This window comes from Lonchura striata, chromosome 31, assembly GCF_050655825.1.
Source record: "Lonchura striata isolate lonStrDom1 chromosome 31, ASM5065582v1, whole genome shotgun sequence".
NCBI classification, from domain to species: Eukaryota; Metazoa; Chordata; class Aves; order Passeriformes; family Estrildidae; genus Lonchura; species Lonchura striata.
The window spans coordinates 6,473,216-6,494,477 of NC_140733.1; the positions used below are offsets into that span (position 1 = coordinate 6,473,216).

Here is a 21,262-nt window from a genome sequence, read left to right on the forward strand (position 1 = left end):
ACACCCGGGGGTCCCAGGACCCCCCCCCCCAGTCCCTCCCAGTTTCCCCAAATTTGGTTTCACACAGAAATTCTCTTTTATTGCTGCATCCACCGGGATCTGGGGGGTCCTGGGGGGGGGTTGGGGGTCCCAGGGTTTGTCCCGGGAGGGTTTTGGGGGTCCCGGGGAGTTTTGGGGGTCCCTCAGCAGATCCCACATGTTTCCCTGCGGCCGCAGCGGCGCCGCCGCAGCTCGAGGCTCCGCCGCAGCTCCTCATCCTCCTCCTGCGCCCTGCGGGGGTCGGGGGGCGTCGGGCAGGGCTGGACCCCCCAAAAAATCCCCCCGACCCCTGCCCATGCACCCCAAAACCCCCCCGAACCTCCCCGTGCCAACCCTGCAGTCCCTCCTGACCCCCGAAACGCCTCCCGGGACCCCCTGAGACCCCCCGGGACCCCTCCCCGCTGTCCCCCCGGTGTCCCGGTGTCCCCCCGGTGTCCCCCCGGTGTCCCCACCTGGACTCGCGGCGGTGCCGGTCCCGCACCAGCCGGTCCCGCCGGTTCACCAGTGCCACCAGTTCCTCCAGTAAGAGCTGCTCGCGCTGCCGCTGCGCCGGGGGCTTCTGCCACTCTGGGGGGGGGTCCCCAAATGTCCCCCAAAATGTCCCCAAAGCCCTTTGTCCCCCCCACCCTCCACCCGGTGGCTCCTTCTGTGCCCGGCACCGTCCGTGTCCCCAAATGTCCCCAAATGTCCCCCCGACCCCGCCATGTCCTCCCCATCCCCCGTGTCCCCGTCCCACCCTTTGTCCCCAATGTCCCCTCGTCCTCCCCTGCCCCCCGATGTGTCCCCAGTGTCCCCTGGATGTCCCCAGTGTCCCCTCGATGTCCCAATATCCCCATTCCCAATGTCCCCAGTGTCCCCTCGATGTCTCTGTGTCCCCCCAATGTCACCCACTGTCCCCCCCCCATTCCCAGTGTCACATCCTCCGTCCCCAGTGTCCCCCTGATGTCCCCAGAGTCCCCTCTGTCCCCAGTGTCCCCTCGATGTCCCAATGTCCCCCCGATGTCCCCTGTGTCACACCCTCTGTCCCCAGTGTCCCTTGGATGTCCCCGTGTCCCCCCGATGTCCCCAGTGTCCCCTCTGTCCCCTCGATGTCCTTCTGTCCCCAGTGTCACACCCTCTGACCCCAGTGTCCCCAGTGTCCCCCTGATGTCCCCAGAGTCCCCTCTGTCCCCAGTGTCACCTCGATGTCCCAATGTCCCCCCGATGTCCCCAGTGTCACACCCTCTGTCCCCAGTGTCCCCTCAATGTCCCCAGTGTCCCGGCTGTCCTCAGTGTCACACCCTCTGACCCCAGTGTCCCCCCGTGTCACCCCTGATGTCCCCAGAGTCCCCTCTGTCCCCAGTGTCCCCTCGATGTCCTCCTGTCTCCAGTGTCCCCCTGTCCCCAGGATGTCCCCAGTGTCCCTTGGATGTCCCTGTGTCCCCTCGATGTCCCAATGTCCCCCCTGATGTCCCCAGTGTCCCGGCTGTCCCCAGTGTCACACCCTCTGTCCCCAGTGTCCCCCCTGATGTCCCCAGAGTCCCCTCTGTCCCCAGTGTCCCCTCGATGTCCTCCTGTCCCCATGATGTCCCCAGTGTCACACCCTCTGTCCCCCGTGTCCCCCCGATGTCCCCCGTGTCGCACCCTCCGTCCCCAGCAGCCCCCGCAGCTCCCGGCTCAGCAGCTCAAAGCGCCGCTCCAGGTCCCGCTCCTGCGCCCTGGGGTGACAGAGGGACAGAGGGACAAGGGGACAGAGGGACAAAGGGACAGGGGGACAAAGGGACAAGGGGACAGAGGGACAAGGGGACAGAGGGACAAAGGGACAAGGGGACAGAGGGACAAGGGGACAGAGGGACAGGGGGGACAAGGGGACAGGGGTGTCACCGGGGCTGGCAGAGCCCCCCCGCAGTCCCCTCGCGGACGGGGGGGGACACAGGGAGGGGACAGAGAGAGGGGACACGGGGGCGGCGATGTCGCCGCGGTGTCGCCGCTGTCCCCTCACAGCAGCTGCAGCTCGTCCTGGCGCCGCACCAGCAAATTCCGCTGCTGCACCAGCGAGAACCAGTCCCGGAGCAGCCGCTCCTCGCGGGCCGGGTCCGCGCCTGGGGACACGGGGACGTTGGGGACATCGGGGAGAGTGGGGACATCAGGACACACTGGGGACATCGGGGACGTTGGGGACAGCGGGGGATATTGGGGACACGGGGATGTTGGGGACAGCGGGGAGAGTGGGGACATCGGGGACGTTGGGGACAGCGGGGAATATTGGGGACATCGGGGACATCAGGGACATCGGGGAGAGTGGGGACATCGGGGACGTTGGGGACATCAGGGGGATGCTGGGGACACGGGGACGTTGGGGACATCGGGGACATTGGGGACATCAGGACACACTGGGGATTGAGGGGACGTTGGGGAGAGTGGGGATATCGGGGACATTGGGGACGTTGGGGACATCGGGGAGAGTGGGGACATCGGGGACGTTGGGGACATCAGGGGGATATTGGGGACATCGCGGGGATACTGGGGACATGGGAATGTTGGGGACGTTGGGACACACTGGGGACATTGGGGACATCAGGGGGACATCAGGGATGTTGGGGACATCAAGGGGATACTGGGGACACTGGGTATATTGGGGACATCAGGACAAACTGGGGACATGGGGACAGCAGGGACATTGAGGACATTTGGGACATTGGGGGGCATTGGGGACATCGTGGGGACACCAGGAGGACGGGGGGATATTGTGGGTTTTGTGCCCCCGGTGTCCCCATGTCCCCACGCTGTCCCCAATTCCCAAATGTCCCCAGACTGTCCCCAATGTCCCCGTGTCCCCGTGTCCCCAATGTCCCCGTGTCCCCAGTGTCCCCCGTGTCCCCGTGTCCCCAGTGTCCCCAGTGTCCCCAGTGTCCCCAGTGTCCCCGTGTCCCCAGTGTCCCCGTGTCCCCAATGTCCCCGTGTCCCCAGTGTCCCCGTGTCCCCGTGTCCCCAGTGTCCCCATGTCCCCGTGTCCCCAGTGTCCCCGTGTCCCCTCACCGCTGTCCATCAGCGCCCGCAGTTCCCGCTCCAGCGCCGGGGCCTGAGCGTCCAACCGGGCCTGGTCCTGCTCCAGGGCCACCAGCTCGGCCACCACCCACTGTCCCTGTCACCCGTGGGGACACTGGGGTCACCCAGGGCCACCCACTGTCCCTGTCACCCGTGGGGACACTGGGGTCACCCAGGGCCACCCACTGTCCCTGTCACCCGTGGGGACATTGGGGTCACCAAGAGCCACCCCAGGGCCACCCACTGTCCCTGTCACCCGTGGGGACACTGGGGTCACCCAGGGCCACCCTTGTGCCACCCACTGTCCCTGTCACCCACAGGGACACCAGGGACACCCTGGGGCCACCAGCTTGGCCACCACCCACTGTCCCTGTCACCCGTGGGGACACTGGGGTCACCCACTGTCCGTCACCGCGGGGACACCGGGGTCACCCCAGGGTCACCCTTGTGTCACCCACTGTCCCTGTCACCCGTGGGGACATTGGGGTCACCCAGGGCCACCCCAGGGTCACCCACTGTCCCTGTCACCCATGGGTGTCCCTGCCCCCCCCGTGTCCCCCATTGTCCCCAGGGTCCCCCCCGTGTCCCCTACCCCGCTCTCCTCCTCGGGGGGCTCCGGGGGCTCTCTCGGGGTCTCTGGGGGGGGCCACGGGGGTGACCCCGGATCCCCCCGGGGGGGTCCCACGGCCGCGCCCCCCCCGCGCTGACCGGCGGGGGGAGGGGCGGGGGGGGTCCCGGCGTCACCCTGGGGACAAAGGGGGGGTGGGTCAGGGGGGGCCACCCTGGGGTGCTCAGGGGGGCTCTGGGGGGGGATCCTCACCTTCGGGGGGGGGTCCCGCAGGCGGGGGAGGCTCCTGGAGCGGGGGGGGGGCGTGGGGAGACCCCTCCCCACCCCCACGGGCCGGGTGGGGGGCCCGGGCCCGGCCGCCCCCTCCCCAAAGGCTGGGGGGGGGTCCTGGAGGGGCTGGGGGGAGCCCCCCCCCTTCCCAGCCGCATTTTGGGGGTCCCGGGGGGGGCTGGGCGGGGGCCCCCCCTCGGCTGGGTCAGTCTGGGGGTCCGGGGGGGGCTCCCCCTCCACGGGGGGGTCTGGGGGCGCCCCCCCCTCGGTGGGGCCGAGCTGGGGGGGGTCCCTGGGGGTCTCCTGGGACCCCCCCTCGGTGACGCTGATTTGGGGTCCCGGGGGGGTCCCGGTTTTTGTCTCTGCGGGGGTCTGGGGGTCCTGGGGGGGCTCTTGAGACCCCCCCTCGCCGTCGCTGATTTGGGGGTCCGGGGGGGTCCTGGGAGGGGTAATTTGGGGCCCCCCCTCGCTGACGTCACTCCGGGGGTCCAGGGGGGTCCCGGTTTGGGTTTCTGGGGGGGTCTGGGGGTCCTGGGGGGGCTCTTGGGACCCCCCCTCGCCGTCGCTGATTTGGGGTTCTGGGGGGGTCCCCGGGGGGGTCGTTTGTGGCCCCCCCTCACTGTCGCTGATTTGGGGTCCCGGGGGGGTCCCGGTTTTTGTCTCTGGGGGGGTCTGGGGGTCCTGGGGGGGCTCTTGGGGCCCCCCCTCGCTGAAGCCGCTCTGGGGGTCTGGGGGGGTCCCCGGGGGGGTCGTTTGGGGCCCCCCCTCGGCGATGTCACTCCGGGGGTCCGGGGGGGTCCCCTCCTCCACGGAGCCGCTCCGGGGGTCCTGGGGGGTCTCTCGGGGCCCCCCCTGGCCGGAGCCGCTGCGGGGGTCCGGGGGGGTCCCCGGGGGGGTCCCCAGGATCGCTCGGACCTGGCTGAGGAAGGTCATGACCCCCAGGGGGTCGGGGGTCTCCATGTCCGAGGGGTCCAGGAGCCGCGGGACCCCCAGGGCCGCGAAGGCGTCGAAGGCCTGGGGGGGGGGACACGGATTTGGGGGGGGGGGGGCGGTCAGTGGGGGGGGGTCTCCAGCCCTGGAGCCCCCCCGCGCCCCCCAGCCCCCCCCACGCACCCGTTTGTTGTTGCCCCGGTGGTCCCGGGGGTCCAGAGCCTCGAAGTCACTGCGGGGTTTTGGGGGGGGGGGACATTGGGGGGAGGTCTTTGGTCACTGGGGGGGGTCCCCAAGTGGCACAAACCCCCCCCCAATGTCCTCCCGCATTCCCAAGGGGTCCCCCCAACATCCCCGGGGTGCCCTGACCCCCCTCACCCATGGGTGCTCCCCCCCGAATTGCTGCTGAACCCCCCTCAAGGACCCCCCCCGGGTGTCCCCTCTGTCCCCTGTGACCCCCCCCAAACCCCCAGGACCCCCCGTGTCCCCCCCAAATCCCCCATGTCCCCCCCAAACCCCCAGGACCCCTCCCAAGACCCCCCGGACCCCCCCAAATCCCCTCATGTCCCCCCCAAATCCCCTCCCCGCCCCCCCAGCCCCTCCCCCGCCCCCCTCCCCCCCCCGCGCCCCCCCCTCACATCTCTCGGGGTCTCAGCCGGTGCAGGAGGGCGCAGAACCCCAACCCGCTGCTCCAGGACCCCCCGAAATCGGTGACGGCGACCCCCCGGTACCCGGCCGTGACCCCCCGGCACCAGGCCAGGAGCGCCCCGCGACCCCCGGGGGGGTCCTGGGGGGGCACGGCGGGGGGGGGTCAGCTCAGAGAGACCCCCCCCAACACCCTGAGACCCCCCAACACCCTGAGACCCTCCCCAAAACACAGAGACCCCCCCAACACCCTGAGACCCTCCCCAAAACCCAGAGACCCCCCCAACACTCTGAGACCCCCCAACACCCTGAGACCCTCCCCAAAACCTAGAGACCCCCCAAAACACAGAGACCCCACCTCAACACCCTGAGACCCCCCCAAACACCCTGAGACCCCCCCAAAACACAGAGACCCCCCCAAACACCCTGAGACCCCCCCAAAACACAGAGACCCCCCCAGACCCAAAATGGGGGAGGGGCAACAGCCCCAACCCACCCCCATGGGACCTCCCCCCCCCTTTTTGGAGACCCCGGAGGGGGGGCACAGCACCCCCAAAGCTCTGAGACCCCCCCCGACCCAAAATGAGGGGGGGGTCCGCCAGAACACCCCCCCCACCCCCATGGGACACCCCCCCCCCCAATTCGGGGGTCCCCGAGCCCCCCCCACTCACCGCGCTGATTTTGGGGGGGGTCTCTGGGTCCCCCCCCGGCTCCGGGGGGTCCCTCCGGGTCCCCAAATTGGGGGGGTCCCCGCTGGGGGGGGGCGCTGGGGGAGAGGAGGGTCAGGGACCCCCGTGGGGGGGTGGGCTCGTGTCACTCCCCCCCCCCCCAGAGCCACCCCCGGCATTGAGGGGACACCGGGGGGGCTTGGGGACACCTTGGGGACACCTTGGGGACATTGGGGACACCTTGGGGACATTGGGGACCCACCTCGGGGCGCGGGGGGGGTGCCCCCCGCCCTGTGCGCCCCCCCCTCATCCTCGGGGTCGCTCTCGAAGTCCCCCAGGTCGGCCACGTCCCCGGGGGGGCTCAGGCTGGTGACACTGCGCATGTCCTCGTCCCTGGGGGGGGGACAGTGTCCCCAATGTCCCCAGGGCTGCCCGAGGGGTCCCCGAGACCCCCCCCCAGTGTCCCCAAAGTCACTGTGTCCCCTCAGTGTCCCCAATGTCCCCATTCCCCCAATGTCCCCAAGCCCCCTCACCCAACCACGGCCCCAGTGTGCCCCCAGTGTCCCCTCAATGTCCTCCCTGTCCCCAGTGTCCCCTCACTGTCCACTCGATGTCCTCCAGTGTCCCCAACGCTCCTTTAATGTCCCCCACTATCCCCAATGTCCCCCCTGTCCCTTCGATGTCCCCAGTGTCCCCCTTGTCCCCAATTTCCCTGCAATGTCCCCCCATCCCAAATGTCCCCACAATGTCCCCGATGTTCCCACTGTCCCTTCGATGTCCCCAGTGTCCCCACAATGTCCCCAATGTCCCCGATCCCCCAATGTCTCCCCCGTCCTCAATGTCCCCCCTGTCCCCGGTGTCCCTTCCATGTCCCTGATGTCCCCAATGTCCCTTTGAAGTCCCCCCTGTCCCCAATCCCCCAATGTCCCTGCAATGTCCCCTTGTCCCCAACGTCCCCCCGGTGTCCCCAGTGTTCCCAGTGTCCCCAGTATCCCCCCTGTTCCCCCTGTCCCCGATGTCCCCAAGGTCTCCCCAATGTTCCCAATCCCCCAATGTCCCTGCAATGTCCCCAGTGTCCCCCTGTCCCCAATGTCCACAACATCCCCCCGGTGTCCCCAAGGTCCCCCTGGTGTCCCCAATGTCCCCCTGGTGTTCCCAGTGTCCACCCAATGTCCCCAGTCCCCCAATGTCCCTGCAATGTCCCCAGTGTCCCCCTGTCCCCAGTGTCCCCGGTGTCCCCCTGTCCCCAGTGTCCCCCTGTCCCCAGTGTCCCCAATCCCCCAATGTCCCTGCAATGTCCCCAGTGTCCCCCTGTCCCCAGTGTCCCCCTGTCCCCCCAGTGTCCCCCCGGTGTCCCCGGTGCGTACGTGGGGTGTCCCTCCATCAGGACGAGCCCGCGCAGCCGCAGCCGCAGCGTGGCCGTTGTCACCTTGCGGCTGCGGGGGCGCAGGGACAGGGACACCGGCGTGTCCCCGAGCCCCGCCAGGCGCCCCAGCTCCAGCGGGGCCGCGGCCACCACCGAGCGCCGGCCCCGCGACTCCTGCGGGGACAGGGGGGACGGGGGGACAGCTGGGGACACCCAGGGACACCCAGGGGACATTTGGGGACACCGGGGACACCCAGGGGACACCCAGGGACACCCAGGGGACATTTGGGGACACCCAGGGGATACCCAGGGGACACCCAGGGACACCCAGGGGACATTTGGGGACACCGGGGACATCCGGGGACACCCAGGGGACATTTGGGGACACCCAGGGGATACCCAGGGGACACCCAGGGACACCCAGGGGACATTTGGGGACACCAGGAGACACCCAGGGACTCCCAGGGAACACCCAGGGGACTCCCAGGGAACACCCAGGGGACATTTGGGGACACCCAGGGGACACCCAGGGACACCCAGGGACACCCAGGGGACACCCAGGGGACTCCCAGGGAACACCCAGGGGACATCTGGGGACACCCAGGGGATACCCAGGGACACTCAAGGGGCACCCAAGGACAGCAGGGGACACTTGGGGATACCCAGGGGATGTCCAGGGACACCCATGGGACACTTTGGGACACTCAGGGACATCCAAGGGACACCCGGGGGATACCCAAGGACACTTGGGGACACCCAGGGGACACCCAGGGGATGCCCAGAGACCCCAGAGACATCCGGTGACTCCGGTGTCACCCCAATGTCACCCCGGGGACCCCCTGGCTTCCCCCCCATTGTTTCTGTTGCCCCCCCCCTCCCATTTTTGGGTGCCTCCCCCGTTTTTGGGGTGCCCCCGCCCCCCTCACGTTGACCACGAGGAAGTTCCAGGTTTTGTCATCGAAGGCGGCGGCCTGGGGGTCCTGGGGGGGCACAGGGGGGGTCAGGGGGGGTCAGGGGGGGTCAGGGGGTCCTGGGGGGGCACAGGGGTGGTCAGGGGGGGTCCTGGGGGGGCACAGGGGGGGTCAGGGGGGTCCTGGGGGGGCAGGGGGGGTCCTGGGGGGGCACAGGGGGGGTCAGGGGGTCCTGGGGGTCAGGGAAGGGGAGGTCACAGGGGAGGGGGGGTCCGGGTTGGGGGGGGTCTGTGTTTTGGGGGGGGTCCAGGTTTTGGGGGGTCCGGGTTTTGGGAGGGGTCTGGGTTTGGGGGGGGTCTGTGTTTTGGGGGGAGTCCAGGTTTTGGGGGGTCCGGGTTTTGGGAGGGGTCCGGGTTTGGGGGGGGTCTGTGTTTTGGGGGGGGTCCAGGTTTTGGGGGGTCTGGGTTTTGGGGGGGGGGGGTCCGGGTTTGGGGCGGGTCCAGGTTTTGGGGGGGGGTCCGAGTTGGGGGGGGGTCCGTGTTTTGGCGGGGGTCCAGGTTTTGGGGGGGGTCCGGGTTTTGGGGGGGGGGGCCGTGTTTTGGGGGGGTCGCACGTACCCGGTACAGGGTCACGACCACCTCGAGGGTCTCGGGCACCACCCAGACCACCATGCCCCGCTGCGGGTTCTGGATGCCCGGCTGCCACCTGCGGGGCTGCACCCCCCGTCAGGGACCCCCAAACCACCCCTGAGCCCCCCAAAACATCCCTGAGCCCCCCGGAACCCCCAAAACATCCCTGAGCCCCCCAAAACATCCCTGAGCCCCCCAAACCACCCCTGAGCCCCCCAAACCACCCCTGAGCCCCCCGGAACCCCCAAAACATCCCTGAGCCCCCCAAAACATCCCTGAGCCCCCCAAACCACCCCTGAGACCCCCAATTCACCCCTGAGCCCCCCTAAACCACCCCTGAGCCCCCCAAACCTCCCCTGAGCCCCCCAAAACATCCCTGAGCCCCCCCCAAACCTCCCCTGAGCCCCCCAATTCACCCCTGAGCCCCCCTGGACCCCCCAAACCCCCTGGGCCCCCCACCTTGGAGCAGACCCTGCGCTGCCGCCGGCTCCACACCACGGTCAGTCTGTCGGGGGTCCTGGGGGGGCGGGGGGGTCAGGACCCCCGGGACCCCCAAATTCACCCCCCCAAACCCCCCGGGACCCCCAAATTCACCCCTCCACCCAAAAATCCCCCCCCGGGACCCCCAAATTCACACCCCCCCCAAAAATCCCCCCCGGGACCCCCAAATTCACCCCCCCCACCCAAATCCCTCCCCCGGGACCCCCAAATTCACCCTCCCAAACCCCCCGGGACCCCCAAATTCACCCCCCACCCAAAAATCCCCCCCCGGGACCCCCAAATTCACACCCCCCCCCACCCAAATCCCCCCCCGGGACCCCCAAACTGAGCCCCCTCCCCTCCCCCACCCTCGGAGGGGGGGTCGCGGCTAAATTTGGGGCCGGGGGGGGAAACCGGACACCCCCGGGGGGGAGGGGAGGGGGGGTTCGCCCCCCCCCCCCGGGGTTATTTTTAGCCCGACCCCATTTATGGAGATTTTTAACTCAAAATGAACCCGGGGGGGAACTTTTGGGGTGTCCTGGGGGGGTCCCCAAGGATTTTAGGGGTGTGGGGAGGGGGGGGCGCTGATTTGAGGGGTCCCTGGGGAGTTTGGGGGGGTCCCGGGGGGGTTTTGGGGGGTCCGAGGGTCTCAGAGGTTTTTTGGGGGGGGTGTCTCAAAGATTTGGGGGTTCCCGGGGGGGTTTTGGGGTCTCTCCCCCACTTTTGGGGGGGGTCTCAGAAAATTGGGGGGGGTCCCGTGGGGTTTTTTTTAGGGGGGTGGGGAGATCCCATGAATTTGGGGGGAACCCTGAATTTGGGGGGAATCCTGGAAGAATTTGGGGGCTCCCACGGATTTTAGGGGGGGTCGCGGGGATTTGGGGGTGGTCCCGGGGGATCTCTTGGATTTGGGGGTGCCCGGGGGGGGTCACTGGGATTTGGGGATGCCCGGGGGGGTCTCTGGGATTTGGGGTGTCAGGGGGGGTCCCGGGGATTTGGGGGGGTGGTCTCTGGGATTTGGGGTGTCGGGGGGGGTCTCCGGGATTTGGGGGTGCCCTCTGGGATTTGGGGGTCCCGGGGGGGGTCTCAGGGATTTGGGGGTGCCTGGGGGGGTCTCAGGGATTTGGGGGTGCCCTCCGGGATTTGGGGGTCCCGGGGGGGGTCTCAGGGATTTGGGGGTGCCCGGGGGGGTCTCTGGGATTTGGGGTGTCGGGGGGGGTCTCAGGGATTTGGGGGTGCCCTCCTGGATTTGGGGGTGTCCGGGGGGGTCTCTGGGATTTGGAGGGGGTCCCGGGGGGGTCTCTGGGATTTGGGGGTGCCCGGGGGGGGTCTCAGGGATTTGGGGTGTCGGGGGGGGGTCTCCGGGATTTGGGGGTCCTCTCCGGGATTTGGGGTGTCCGGGGGGGTCTCTGGGATTTGGGGGTGCCCGGGGGGGGTCTCAGGGATTTGGGGGTGCCCGGGGGGGGTCCCGGGGGTTTGGGGGTGGTCTCTGGGATTTGGGGTGCCCGGGGGGGTCTCTGGGATTTGGGGGTGCCCGGGGGGGGTCTCAGGGGTTTGGGGTGTCGGGGGGGGGTCTCTGGGATTTGGGGGTGCCCGGGGGGGGTCTCAGGGATTTGGGGGTGCCCTCCGGGGTTTGGGGGTGTCCGGGGGGGTCTCTGGGATTTGGGGGTGGTCTCAGGGATTTGGGGGTGCCCTCCGGGGTTTGGGGGTGCCCGGGGGGGGTCCCGGGAATTTGGGGGTGCCCGGGGGGGGTCTCAGGGATTTGGGGGTGGTCTCTGGGATTTGGGGGTGCCCGGGGGGGGTCTCAGGGATTTGGGGGTGCCCCGGGGGGGTCTCCGGGGTTTGGGGGTGCCCGGGGGTCACTCACCAGCCGCCCCCCCCCTCGAGCAGCAGCTCCTCCAGGCGCGCCTGGAAGCGAACCTTGGCCGCGCGCTTCCCCGCGCGCTGCAGCCGCTTCCAGACGCTCCCCATGGACCCCCAAAAAATCCCCAAATTCCCCCCGGGGGTCCCCAAAATCCGCCCCGCACCCCCCTCCCCTCCCCCACTCCCGCCACCGCCCGATCGCGACTGTCGCGACAGCTCCGCCCCTCCCCCCCCGTGGGAAATCCGAGAGGGGGGAGGGGCCGCCCCTCCCCCACCCCCCACCCCGGCCCCTCCCCCCCCCGGGAGAATTTGGGGGCGATTTTGGGGTGAAATCCGCGGGTTTGAGGTTTTGGTTCCCATTTCGTCACCGAGTCGAGGATTTTATCCCAAATCCGTTTTATAGAAAATCCCTTTTGCGCCAAATTTTATAGCAAATCCCCTTTTATCCCAAATTTATATCAAATATTATTTTTTTTATCCCGAATTTATTTTATATCAAACCGTTTTATACCAGATTTTATATCAAATCCCCTTTATCCCAAATTTATTTTATATCAATTTATATGCACTTTATCCCAAATTTATTGTATCCAATCTTTTTATCCCAAATTTTGTATCAAATCCTTTTATCCCAAATTTTGTATAAAATCCTTTTATCCCAAATTTTGTATAAAATCATTTTATCCCAAATTTTATATCAAATCCTTTTAACCCAAATTTATTTTATATACAATCCTTTTATCCCAAATTTTATATGAAACCCTTTTAACCCAAATTTATTTTATATAAAATCCTTTTATCCCAAATTTATTTTATATCAAATACTTTTTATCCCAAGAATCATTTTATATCAAATCCTTTTCTATAAAATCCCTTTTATATCAAACCTTTTAATATCAAATCCCTTTTATACCGAATTCTTTAATATAAAATCCCTTTTATACCGATTTTTTCTCTATAAAATCCCTTTTATACCGATTTTTTCTCTATAAAATCCCTTTTATACCGAATTCTTTAATATAAAATCCCTTTTATACCGATTTTTTCTCTATAAAATCCCTTTTATACCGATTTTTTCTCTATAAAATCCAATTTTTACCAACTCTTTACCCCAATTCACACCAAATCCACTTTGTGCCGATTTATTTCCTACAAAAATCCCATTTTTTGCCCCATTTTCAGCCCAGCTTTCACCGGTATTTAACCCTTTACACCCCCCGAACCCGTTTCACACCGGAGCCTCTGTCCCGGTGGCACCGGGGGGGGCCCGGGGGGGCCCGGGATGTCCCGGGAGGGTCCCAGGGGGGCTCGGGGTGTCCCGGGGGGGTGCCCGGTGTTACCGGGGGGGGCCCGGGGCGTCCCGGGAGGTCCCGAGGTGTCCCGGGGAGCTCAGGGATGTTACCGGGGGGGGTCCGGTGTCACCGGGAAGCCTCAGGACGTCCCGGGGGTGTCCCGGGGGTGACCGGGGGGATCCCGGGGTGTCCCAGGAGGGCTCGGGGGTGACCAGGGGGGGTGCCCGGTGTTACCGGGGGGTGGTCCGGGATGTCCCGGGGGGGTCCCAGGGGGTGCCCAGTGTCACTGAGGGGGGCTCGGATTATCCCGGGGTGTCACCGTGAAGGTCCGGTGTCACCGGGGGGGCTCAGGGTGTCACCGGGAGCACTCGGAGCATCCCGGGGAGGGGTCCGGTGTCACCGGGGCCACTCAGGGTGTCCTGGGGAGGGGTCCGGTGTCACCGGGGGGTGCCCGGTGTCACTGGGGGGGGGCTCGGATTATCCCGGGGTGTCACCGGGAGCACTCGGAGCATCCCGGGGAGGGGTCCGGTGTCACCGGGGGCACTCAGGGTGTCCCGGGGAGGGGTCCGGTGTCACCGGGGCCACTCAGGGTGTCCCGGGGAGGGGTCCGGTGTCACCGGGGCCACTCAGGGTGTCACCGGGGGGGGCTCAGGGTGTCCCGGGGAGGGGTCCGGTGTCACCAGGAGCACTCGGGGTGTCCCGGGGAGGGGTCCGGTGTCACCGGGGCCACTCAGGGTGTCCCAGGGAGGGGTCCGGTGTCACCGGGAGCACTCGGGGCGTCCCGGGGGTGCAGCCGGGGGGCTCCAGGTCCCGCAGGCCGCGCAGGGCGTGGGCGCAGTCCCGCACCAGGCGGCAGAGCCGCGCGCTGCCGTCCACGGAGCCGGTGCGGGGCAGCTCCCGGGAGGCCCAGAGCAGCTTCTGCAGCAGCGCCGCCCGCGCCGCCGCCACCGCCGCCGCACCGGGGCCGCCGGGGCACGCGGCACAACCGGGACAGGCGGGGAACGCGGCCCCGGAACCGGCGGAACCGGGACAAACGGCCCCGGCACCGGCAGAACCGGGACACGCGGCCCTGGCACCGGCAGAACCGGGACAAACGGCCCCGGCACCGGCAGAACCGGGACAAACGGCCCCGGCGCCGGCAGAACCGGGACACGCGGCCCCGGCGCCGTCGCCCTCAGCCCCGGTGGCCCCGGGAGCCGCTCCCCGCCCCGCCGCCGCCTCGCCGCGCCGGGGCCGCGGAGCTGCGGGGGAGGGGAGGGAGGGGGTGAGGGGGGGGAGCCCCTCCCCAACTCCGGCAGGGTTTGAGGGGGGGGTGCAGATTTTGGGGTTCTCCCCCTCCCACCCCCTACCCCAAAATGGGTTTGGGGCCAAAACTCCCAAATATTTGCAGCCCCCCCCACCCCCCCCGAAATTGCCGCCCTCGGCATCTTCTGTTCCGGGTTTGTCCCTTCCCCCACCCCCAAAATCCACAATTCCCCCCCAAATTCCCCTCCCCCACCCCCCAATTGTTGTTTCCTCCCCCCAAAATCCTCATTTCCCACCCCAGCTCCTCCCCCACCCCCCAAATTCCCCATTCCCGACCCTCCCCGTCCCTCCCCCACCCCCCAAATTCCTCTTTCCCCCCCAAAATCCTCAATTCCCCTCCCCCACCCCCAAATTCCCCAATTTCCCCCGAATTTCCCCCAAATCCCCAACCCCCCGTACCGTTCCCCTCCTCGGGCTCCTGGCAGCTCACGCACAGCAGCCGCTGCTCCTTGTCCTGCAGCAGAATCGTCTGCGGGGGGCACCGGGGGCGTCACGGGGCACCGGGACCCCTCCGGTACCCCCCAAATACCGGGGGGGGTCCCAGTCCCTCCCCCTCCCTCCGTTCCCAATCCCAGGAGGGTCCCCGGTGCTGTCCCGAGGGGTTCCCGGTGCTGTCCGGGGGGGTTCCCGGTGTTCCCCCGGGGGGTTCCCGGTGCTGTCCCGGGGGGTTCCCGGTGTTCCCCCGGGGCGTTCCCGGTGCTCCCCCGGGGGGTTCCCGGTGCTGTCCCGGGGAGTTCCCGGTGTTCCCCCGGGGGGGTTCCCGGTGTTCCCCCGGGGAGTTCCCGGTGCTGTCCGGGGGGGGTCCCGGTGTTCCCCCGGGGGGTTCCCGGTGTTCCCCCGGAGGGTTCCCGGTGCTGTCCCGAGGGGCTCCCGGTGCTGTCCCGGGGGGTTCCCGGTGCTGCCCCGGGGGGTTCCCGGTGCTCGCCGCTCACCCCGCACTCCGGGCAGCAGCTCCCCAGCATTCGGTACCCCCGCAGCAGCAGCGCCCCCATGGCCCGGCTCGCCCGGTCCAGCCGCTCCCGCCGCGCCTCGGCCTCGTCCGCGCCTGGGGGGAAACCGGGGGGGGGCTCGGTTACCGGGGGGCGGTCACGGTTACCGGGGGGCGGTCACGGTTACCGGGGGGGATCCCAAACCACGGGGAGGGCGGGTTAAGGGGGCTGGGATGAGCTGAGGGGGACTCGGAGGGGCGGGAAGGGGCACGGGGGGGTTCCCGGGAAGGTCCCGGTGGCGGGGGGGGGTCCGGGGTGAGTCCCGGTGCTGAGGGGGGATCCCGGGGGTCCCGCCGGTGCCTCACCGCCGTTCAGCGCCATGGCCGCTGCGGAGACGGCGTCGCGCAGGAAATGACGTCACAAAACCACTCGAGACCGGGCAAACAGCGACGCGGGATTGCGAAATGAGCTCCGGGTGCCAAAATCAGCCCCACGGTCCGCCGGTGAAACGGGGCCCGGGCCCCCTTGCGGCGTACATTTGCATAACCCCGCCCCTCCTTTCTCGAAATCGGATTGGCCGCTGGCGCTCTCTATTTGCATTCGCTCCGCCCACCAGTTCATTTGCATATCCCGCGCTAGATTTAAAACCCGCCGCAAACGCTGCGCTCTGATTGGCCAGCCCCGGCCCCGCCCCCCCGCAGACCCCGCCCCCCGCGGCGGGCCCGGCACAGAGACGCGGGGACGGAAATTGGTGAAAATTTTTATTTTGCTGGAAAAGGGGCGGGTGAGGCCGGGGGGGACTCTGGGGAAGCTCCGTACAAAAAGGGGCGGCCCAGGCGGGGGGGACACGGCTCCATCCGAGGCCGCCGCACCTGGAAGAGAGCAGAGACGTGAGGGGACGTGGGGGGCACGGGGACACTCGGGGACACCCGGGGACACTCGGGGACACCCGGCCACGGGGACACGCGGGCGCTGGGACGCGGCGGCTCCGGCGGCTCCGACGGGGACGGGGGGTCCCGGTGACGGGGAGGGGACGCGGCGGCGGCGGCGGCGACCCGGGGCACGTCTGACCTGACGCGGCGGCGACATCCGGGGGCTGCGGAGCCACGGCGATGGCGGCGAGTCCCGGGGGGTCTGCGGCGACCCTGGGCGGGGAAAGATGTTACCGGGCGCCGGCGGCTCGGACACGCCCGGGCCGATGCGCCGGCGCTCACCTCAAAAGGCGGAGTATCGCGCCCGGTCCCCGTAGGGATCCCGCTCGAAGCGTTGCAGGTCATAGAGGGACGCCCGGGCCACCGAGGAGACGGGCGACAGCTGCCCACGCTCATACGTGTACGCCTCTCCGACGGTGCCGGCCGCGGCGGCCGTGCGGCGCAGGGGGCTCCTGTCCCGGGTGTAATATGTGGAGGACGCGGCGGCGGCCGCGGCGGTGGCGGCGGCGGCGGCGACGGCGGCCGCCGCGCCCGGGGTGGGCAGCAGCGCTCGGTCGTACGCGTCTAAGGTGGTGGGGATGCGGCCGGCCATGGCCGTGGTGGCGGCCATGGCGGAGGACTGGACCTGGGAGTACTGGGCATACTGGGAGTACTGGGCCATGGTCTGCTCCGCGTAGGCGTCGTACGCCGAGGCCGTGGCGTAGGAGCGGACGCGGTAGCGCTTGTAGTAGTCGGCCATCCCGCCGTAGGCCTCATCGTAATACACGGTCTCCCCATAGCCCGCGGTGTAGGGAGTGCGCACGGCTCCGTACTGCTCGTTATAGGCCTCGGCAAAGTCCGCCACTTGCCCCGGGCGATCCACCGGGCACTCCTTAGACCAGTGCCCCTCCTTCCCGCAGCGGTAGCAGCTGCTCTTGTCTCCCATCCCGGGCACCGTCCGCAGGCGGCTGGTGGACAGCTGCACGCGCATCCGCTTGCCTTGGGGAGAGGGAGACCCGGCGTCACCCGACTGGCATCGGGCAAGGGCATCCCCCGGAGCCATGGGCATCAGGTCACAGGGTCCCCCAGAGCCACCCCAACACTGAGATCGGGTCATGGGATCCCCCAGAGCCACCCCAACATCCACATCGGGCCGTGGGATCCCCATGGCCGATCCTGGCACTGGCACAAAGCCATGGGATCCCCAGAGCTGATCCTGGCACTGGCACAAAGCCATGGGATCCCCAGAGCTGATCCTGGCACTGGCACAAAGCCATGGGATCCCCATGGCCGATCCCGGCACTGGCACAAAGCCATGGGATCCCCATGGCCGATCCCGGCACTGGCACAAAGCCATGGGATCCCCATGGCCGATCCCGGCACTGGCACAAAGCCATGGGATCCCCATGGCCGATCCCGGCACTGGCACAAAGCCATGGGATCCCCAGAGCTGATCCCGGCACTCCGGCACTGGCACAAGGCCGTGGGATCACCAGAGCCACACTCCACACCGGCATCAGGCACTGTGGGGTTCCCCAGTGCCAGCATCGCACCATGGGGTGCCCTAGAGCTGCCACCACTCCTTGGGGACCCCCAGTGCCACCCCGGCACTGCCAAGAGTCACCTTTGGCACCGTGGATGTTCCCTGGGAAGAGACCAGAAACCAAGGTACAACAAAGGGCCTGGGCACCTGTAGCCCAGCAAGGTGAGGGATGTTTGGGGATACAGCAGGAGGTGACAACCCCCAGACTTTGTACCTGAGGGACATTTGGGGACACGGCAGGAGGTGACAACCCCCAGACCTTCCTGCACACACCAACGGGATGAAAGCCTAGGGGCTGCTTTGTTTGGGGTCCCTGTCAGAGGCACAAACTCCAGCCATTGCTTTGTATTTTAGTTATTTAAGTATTGCACCAAGATTAAATTATGTCAAAGATCAGAATGTCTGAGACCGTGGTGGCAAAGCTGGGTTGGGGCTGGTGGTCCATGGGACCTCCAAGAGATGGCAGCAGCCATGGGGACCCCCCAAGAGCTCCCCAGGGCACCGTGGGTCCCCTGAAAGCCACCCCTGGCACTGCTGAGGGTGGGGGGTGACAGGAGCCACCAGGGTGGGCACGCAGATAAGGAGGGTCCCTGCGCTCCCAGGCAGGACTTGGGGACAACGGGAGCGAAGGGGACATGGCGCTGCCTCCCAGGCCTGTTCTCCCCTAAATTCCAGCAGCACAGGGACAACCCAGTCCCGTGAGGCAGCCCCAGAGGTGGAACTCATCCTGAACAAAGAGTTTGGGGTAAATCCAGCAGAATTCCTACAAACTCCACTCTGCCCCCACACGGAGCCATCACGGTGCCCCAACCCTGACACCGGACAAGGGCATGGGGACGGCACCTGGCACCATCCCCAGAGCCAAATTCTGGTGCTGCGGGACAAGAAGAGGCCCCGAACACAGCACCAGCCACAGAGTGGGGCTGGTAACACCCAAAATCAGCCAAAATCCTCCCAGATGGGAACCTCCCCGTGCCTCATCCCAGCCTGGTACTCCCCAAATCCGTGCCTCACCTTGGAACTCGGTGTTGTCCAGCCCCCGGATGGCCTCTACGGCGTCCTCGGCCCGCTCCATGTGCACAAAGGCGTAGTCCTTGACGATGTCGCACTCGATGACGGGGCCATACTCCTCGAACTTGGCGCGCAGCTCCAGGTTGGTGCAGGCGGGGCTGATGTTGCCCACGTGCAGCTTGGTGGAGGCCTTGCTCTTGTTCTTGCTGGCCTCCACGTTGATGCAGACGCCGTGCAGCTTGTGGTGGTGCAGGTTGCGGATGGCGTCCTCGGCCGCCGTCTTGTCCTCGATGTGCACGAAGCCGTAGTTCTTGATGATGTCGCACTCCAGCACCTTCCCGTACTGCTCGAACAGGGAGCGGATCTCCTGCTCCGTCGCCTCCCGCGGCAGGTTCCCGATGAACAGCTTCACCATCGCGACCCGCCTGCGGGTGGCAGGGAAGGGGGGGCCTGGGTGAGACCCTCCCCGCTCAAACCCCGCTCCGGGCAGGGGGAAGGGGATGGGGAAGGATCCCCCCGCCTTTCACAGATCCTGCTCAGGCTGATTCCCGATGGCGCCCCCTGAAGCAGAGACCCCCTCAGGAGAGACCCCCCAGGCCCGGCTCCGTCAGGGTCCCGAGCGGAGCCCCAGCCCCGGTTGTGCTCCGTGAGCCCCCAGCCCACGGAGGGACACCCAACTCTCCCCCAGCCCCATCCCGGGTCTGAGCCCCCTCCCAGGCGCCTCCCCGAGACCGCGGGACCCCGCGCAGCCCTGCCCCACACCGGCCGGGTCCCGGCTCCCTCCCGGTGCTTCCCGGGACCCCGCGCAGCCCCGCCCCACACCAGCGGGGTCCCGGCTCCCTCCCGGTGCCTCCCGGTCCCCCGATTCTCACCGCGCCCCCCCCGCCCGGTGCTCGATGACGGCAACAAAATGGCGGCGGCCGCCTCGCTCGGGGCCACGCCCTCCGCGCGCGCTGATTGGCCGGGAGAGGCGGAACGGCGCGACGCGATTGGTCGCGGCGCTGCGAAGCCCCGCCCAGCGGCGGCTCGGACGGCGCAGGGCACAAAGCGCTCCCCCCGCGCGGCGGCGCGCCGGAAGTGAGGAGAGGGGCGGGGCTTTTAGAGCACGTGACAGAAGCGCTGGCCAATCAGCGCGCGTGGGAGGGGCGTGGCCCGGCGGAGCGGCGGAGCCGGGAGAATCCGAGGCGGCGGAACCGGGACCGGCAGCGACGGGGGGCGGCACCGGGACACGGAGAGAGCGGCCCCACCGGCACCGGGACACAGAGAGAGCGGCCCCACCGGCACCGGGACAGAGCGGGACCGGCAGCGACGGGGGGCGGCACCGGGACACGGAGAGAGCGGCCCCACCGGCACCGGGACACAGAGAGAGCGGCCCCACCGGCACCGGGACAGAGCGGGACCGGCAGCGACGGGGGTCGGCACCGGGACACGGACACAGCGACCCGACCGGCACCGGGACACGGAGAGAGCGGCCCTACCAGCACCGGGACACGGACAGACCGGCCCGACCGGCACCGGGACACGGACACAGCGGGACCGGCAGTGACGAGGAGCGACACCGGGACACGGACAGACCGGCCCGACCGGCACCGGGACAGAGCGGGACCGGCAGCGACGGGGAGCGGCACCGGTACACGGATAGACCGGCCCGACCGGCACCGGGACAGAGCGGGACCGGCAGCGACGGGGAGCGGCACCGGGACACGGAGAGAGCGGCCCCATCGGCACCGGGACACGGAGAGAGCGGCCCTACCAGCACCGGGACACGGACAGACCGGCCCGACCGGCACCGGGACACGGACACAGCGGGACCGGCAGTGACGAGGAGCGACACCGGGACACGGACAGACCGGCCCGACCGGCACCGGGACACGGACAGACCGGCCCGACCGGCACCGGGACAGAGCGGGACCGGCAGCGACGGGGAGCGGCACCGGTACACGGATAGACCGGCCCGACCGGCACCGGGACACGGAGAGAGCGGCCCTACGGGCACCGGTACACGGAGAGACCGGCCCGACCGGCATCGGGATCGGTACAGGGACAGCGACCAGCTGCCCCCACCGGCACCGGAATAGACCGGGACCAACTATTCCCATCGGGATCGATCGGCACCGGGACCGGGGCTGACCGCCCCAAGTGGCACCGACCCGGTCCGAAACCGGCGCATCGCGGCCCCCGGGACCGGCGGCTCTGGCCCCGCCCCTGCAGCATTAGCCTCACCCCGTGCCGTTTTGCCCCGCCCCGCCATGTCCCACGCGGTTCTGCTGCTGCGGCGGCTCCGGGAGCGGCACCGGCAGCGGGAACAGGACCGGGACAGCGACGAGGAACACGACTGGGAGCAGCACCGGGACCATGCCAGGGACCGGGAGCGACACGGGCAGCGGGCGCGGGATCAGGACTGTGACAGGGACCGGGAGCAGCACCGGGGTGAAGCCCACGAACGGGACGGGGGTGAAGCCCACGAACGGGACCGTCAGCCCGCACCCCCCGCGCCCTCCGGTGCACCCTCCGCCGCATCCCCATCGCCGAGCCCCCGCCGCGGCCGCCGCCGCCGCCGCCCGTACCCGGCGCAGCGCGTTTACCGGGTGCGCTGCTCCTTCCTGGAGCTGAGCGACGAGCAGGCGCTGCGGCGCTGCCGCCTGGACCGGGCGGCCATCGCGGCGCTGTGCCGGGAGCTCGGCGCCGACCTGCAGAGCCTCACGGGCCGCAGCCACGCGCTGCCGGTGGCCGTGAAGGTCACCTCGGCCTTGGCCTTCCTGGCCTCGGGCTCCTTCCAGACGGCGTCGCGCCTCAGCACGGGCATCAGCCAGTCGGCCATGTCCAACTGCCTGGCGCAGTTCCTGGCGGCCCTGCAGCGCCGGGCCGCCCGGTACAT

At 68.3% G+C, this 21,262-nt stretch overlaps 3 protein-coding genes across 6 annotated transcripts; all 3 read right to left on the bottom strand.

Annotated features, from left to right (window-relative positions):
* Nucleotides 1-52: 52 nt before the first annotated feature.
* Nucleotides 53-11,617, bottom strand: LOC144247925 (uncharacterized). Its single transcript, XM_085563643.1, has 13 exons — nucleotides 11,398-11,617; nucleotides 9,513-9,570; nucleotides 9,042-9,137; nucleotides 8,440-8,493; nucleotides 7,515-7,687; nucleotides 6,151-6,540; nucleotides 5,018-5,066; nucleotides 3,659-4,918; nucleotides 3,058-3,163; nucleotides 2,021-2,120; nucleotides 1,663-1,736; nucleotides 492-606; nucleotides 53-270 (listed from the first exon to the last, which is right to left on the bottom strand). The coding sequence occupies exons 1-13, from the start codon at nucleotides 11,499-11,501 to the stop codon at nucleotides 183-185; spliced, it is 2,667 nt and encodes an 888-aa protein (XP_085419769.1). The 5' UTR covers nucleotides 11,502-11,617; the 3' UTR covers nucleotides 53-182.
* A 902-nt stretch (nucleotides 11,618-12,519) lies between these two features.
* On the bottom strand, nucleotides 12,520-15,614 carry LOC146764813 (protein ZNRD2-like). Its single transcript, XM_085563580.1, has 4 exons — nucleotides 15,285-15,614; nucleotides 14,923-15,035; nucleotides 14,390-14,459; nucleotides 12,520-13,926 (listed from the first exon to the last, which is right to left on the bottom strand). The coding sequence occupies exons 1-4, from the start codon at nucleotides 15,298-15,300 to the stop codon at nucleotides 13,403-13,405; spliced, it is 723 nt and encodes a 240-aa protein (XP_085419706.1). The 5' UTR covers nucleotides 15,301-15,614; the 3' UTR covers nucleotides 12,520-13,402.
* A 53-nt stretch (nucleotides 15,615-15,667) lies between these two features.
* Nucleotides 15,668-21,262, bottom strand: LOC146764814 (RNA-binding protein 4-like). 4 transcript variants are annotated; one of them, XR_014950508.1, is made up of 4 exons: nucleotides 18,388-18,799; nucleotides 16,134-16,829; nucleotides 15,991-16,053; nucleotides 15,668-15,791 (listed from the first exon to the last, which is right to left on the bottom strand). XR_014950508.1 is itself a non-coding variant. In XM_085563558.1 (4 exons), the coding sequence occupies exons 1-3, from the start codon at nucleotides 21,260-21,262 to the stop codon at nucleotides 16,135-16,137; spliced, it is 1,410 nt and encodes a 469-aa protein (XP_085419684.1). In that variant the 3' UTR covers nucleotides 15,668-16,064; nucleotide 16,134. The 4 variants fall into 4 exon arrangements, 2 of the variants coding, with proteins under 2 accessions (XP_085419684.1, XP_085419683.1); XR_014950507.1 differs by having other exon boundaries at nucleotides 15,991-16,064; XM_085563558.1 differs by adding an exon at nucleotides 20,970-21,262 and having other exon boundaries at nucleotides 15,668-16,064; nucleotides 18,388-18,809.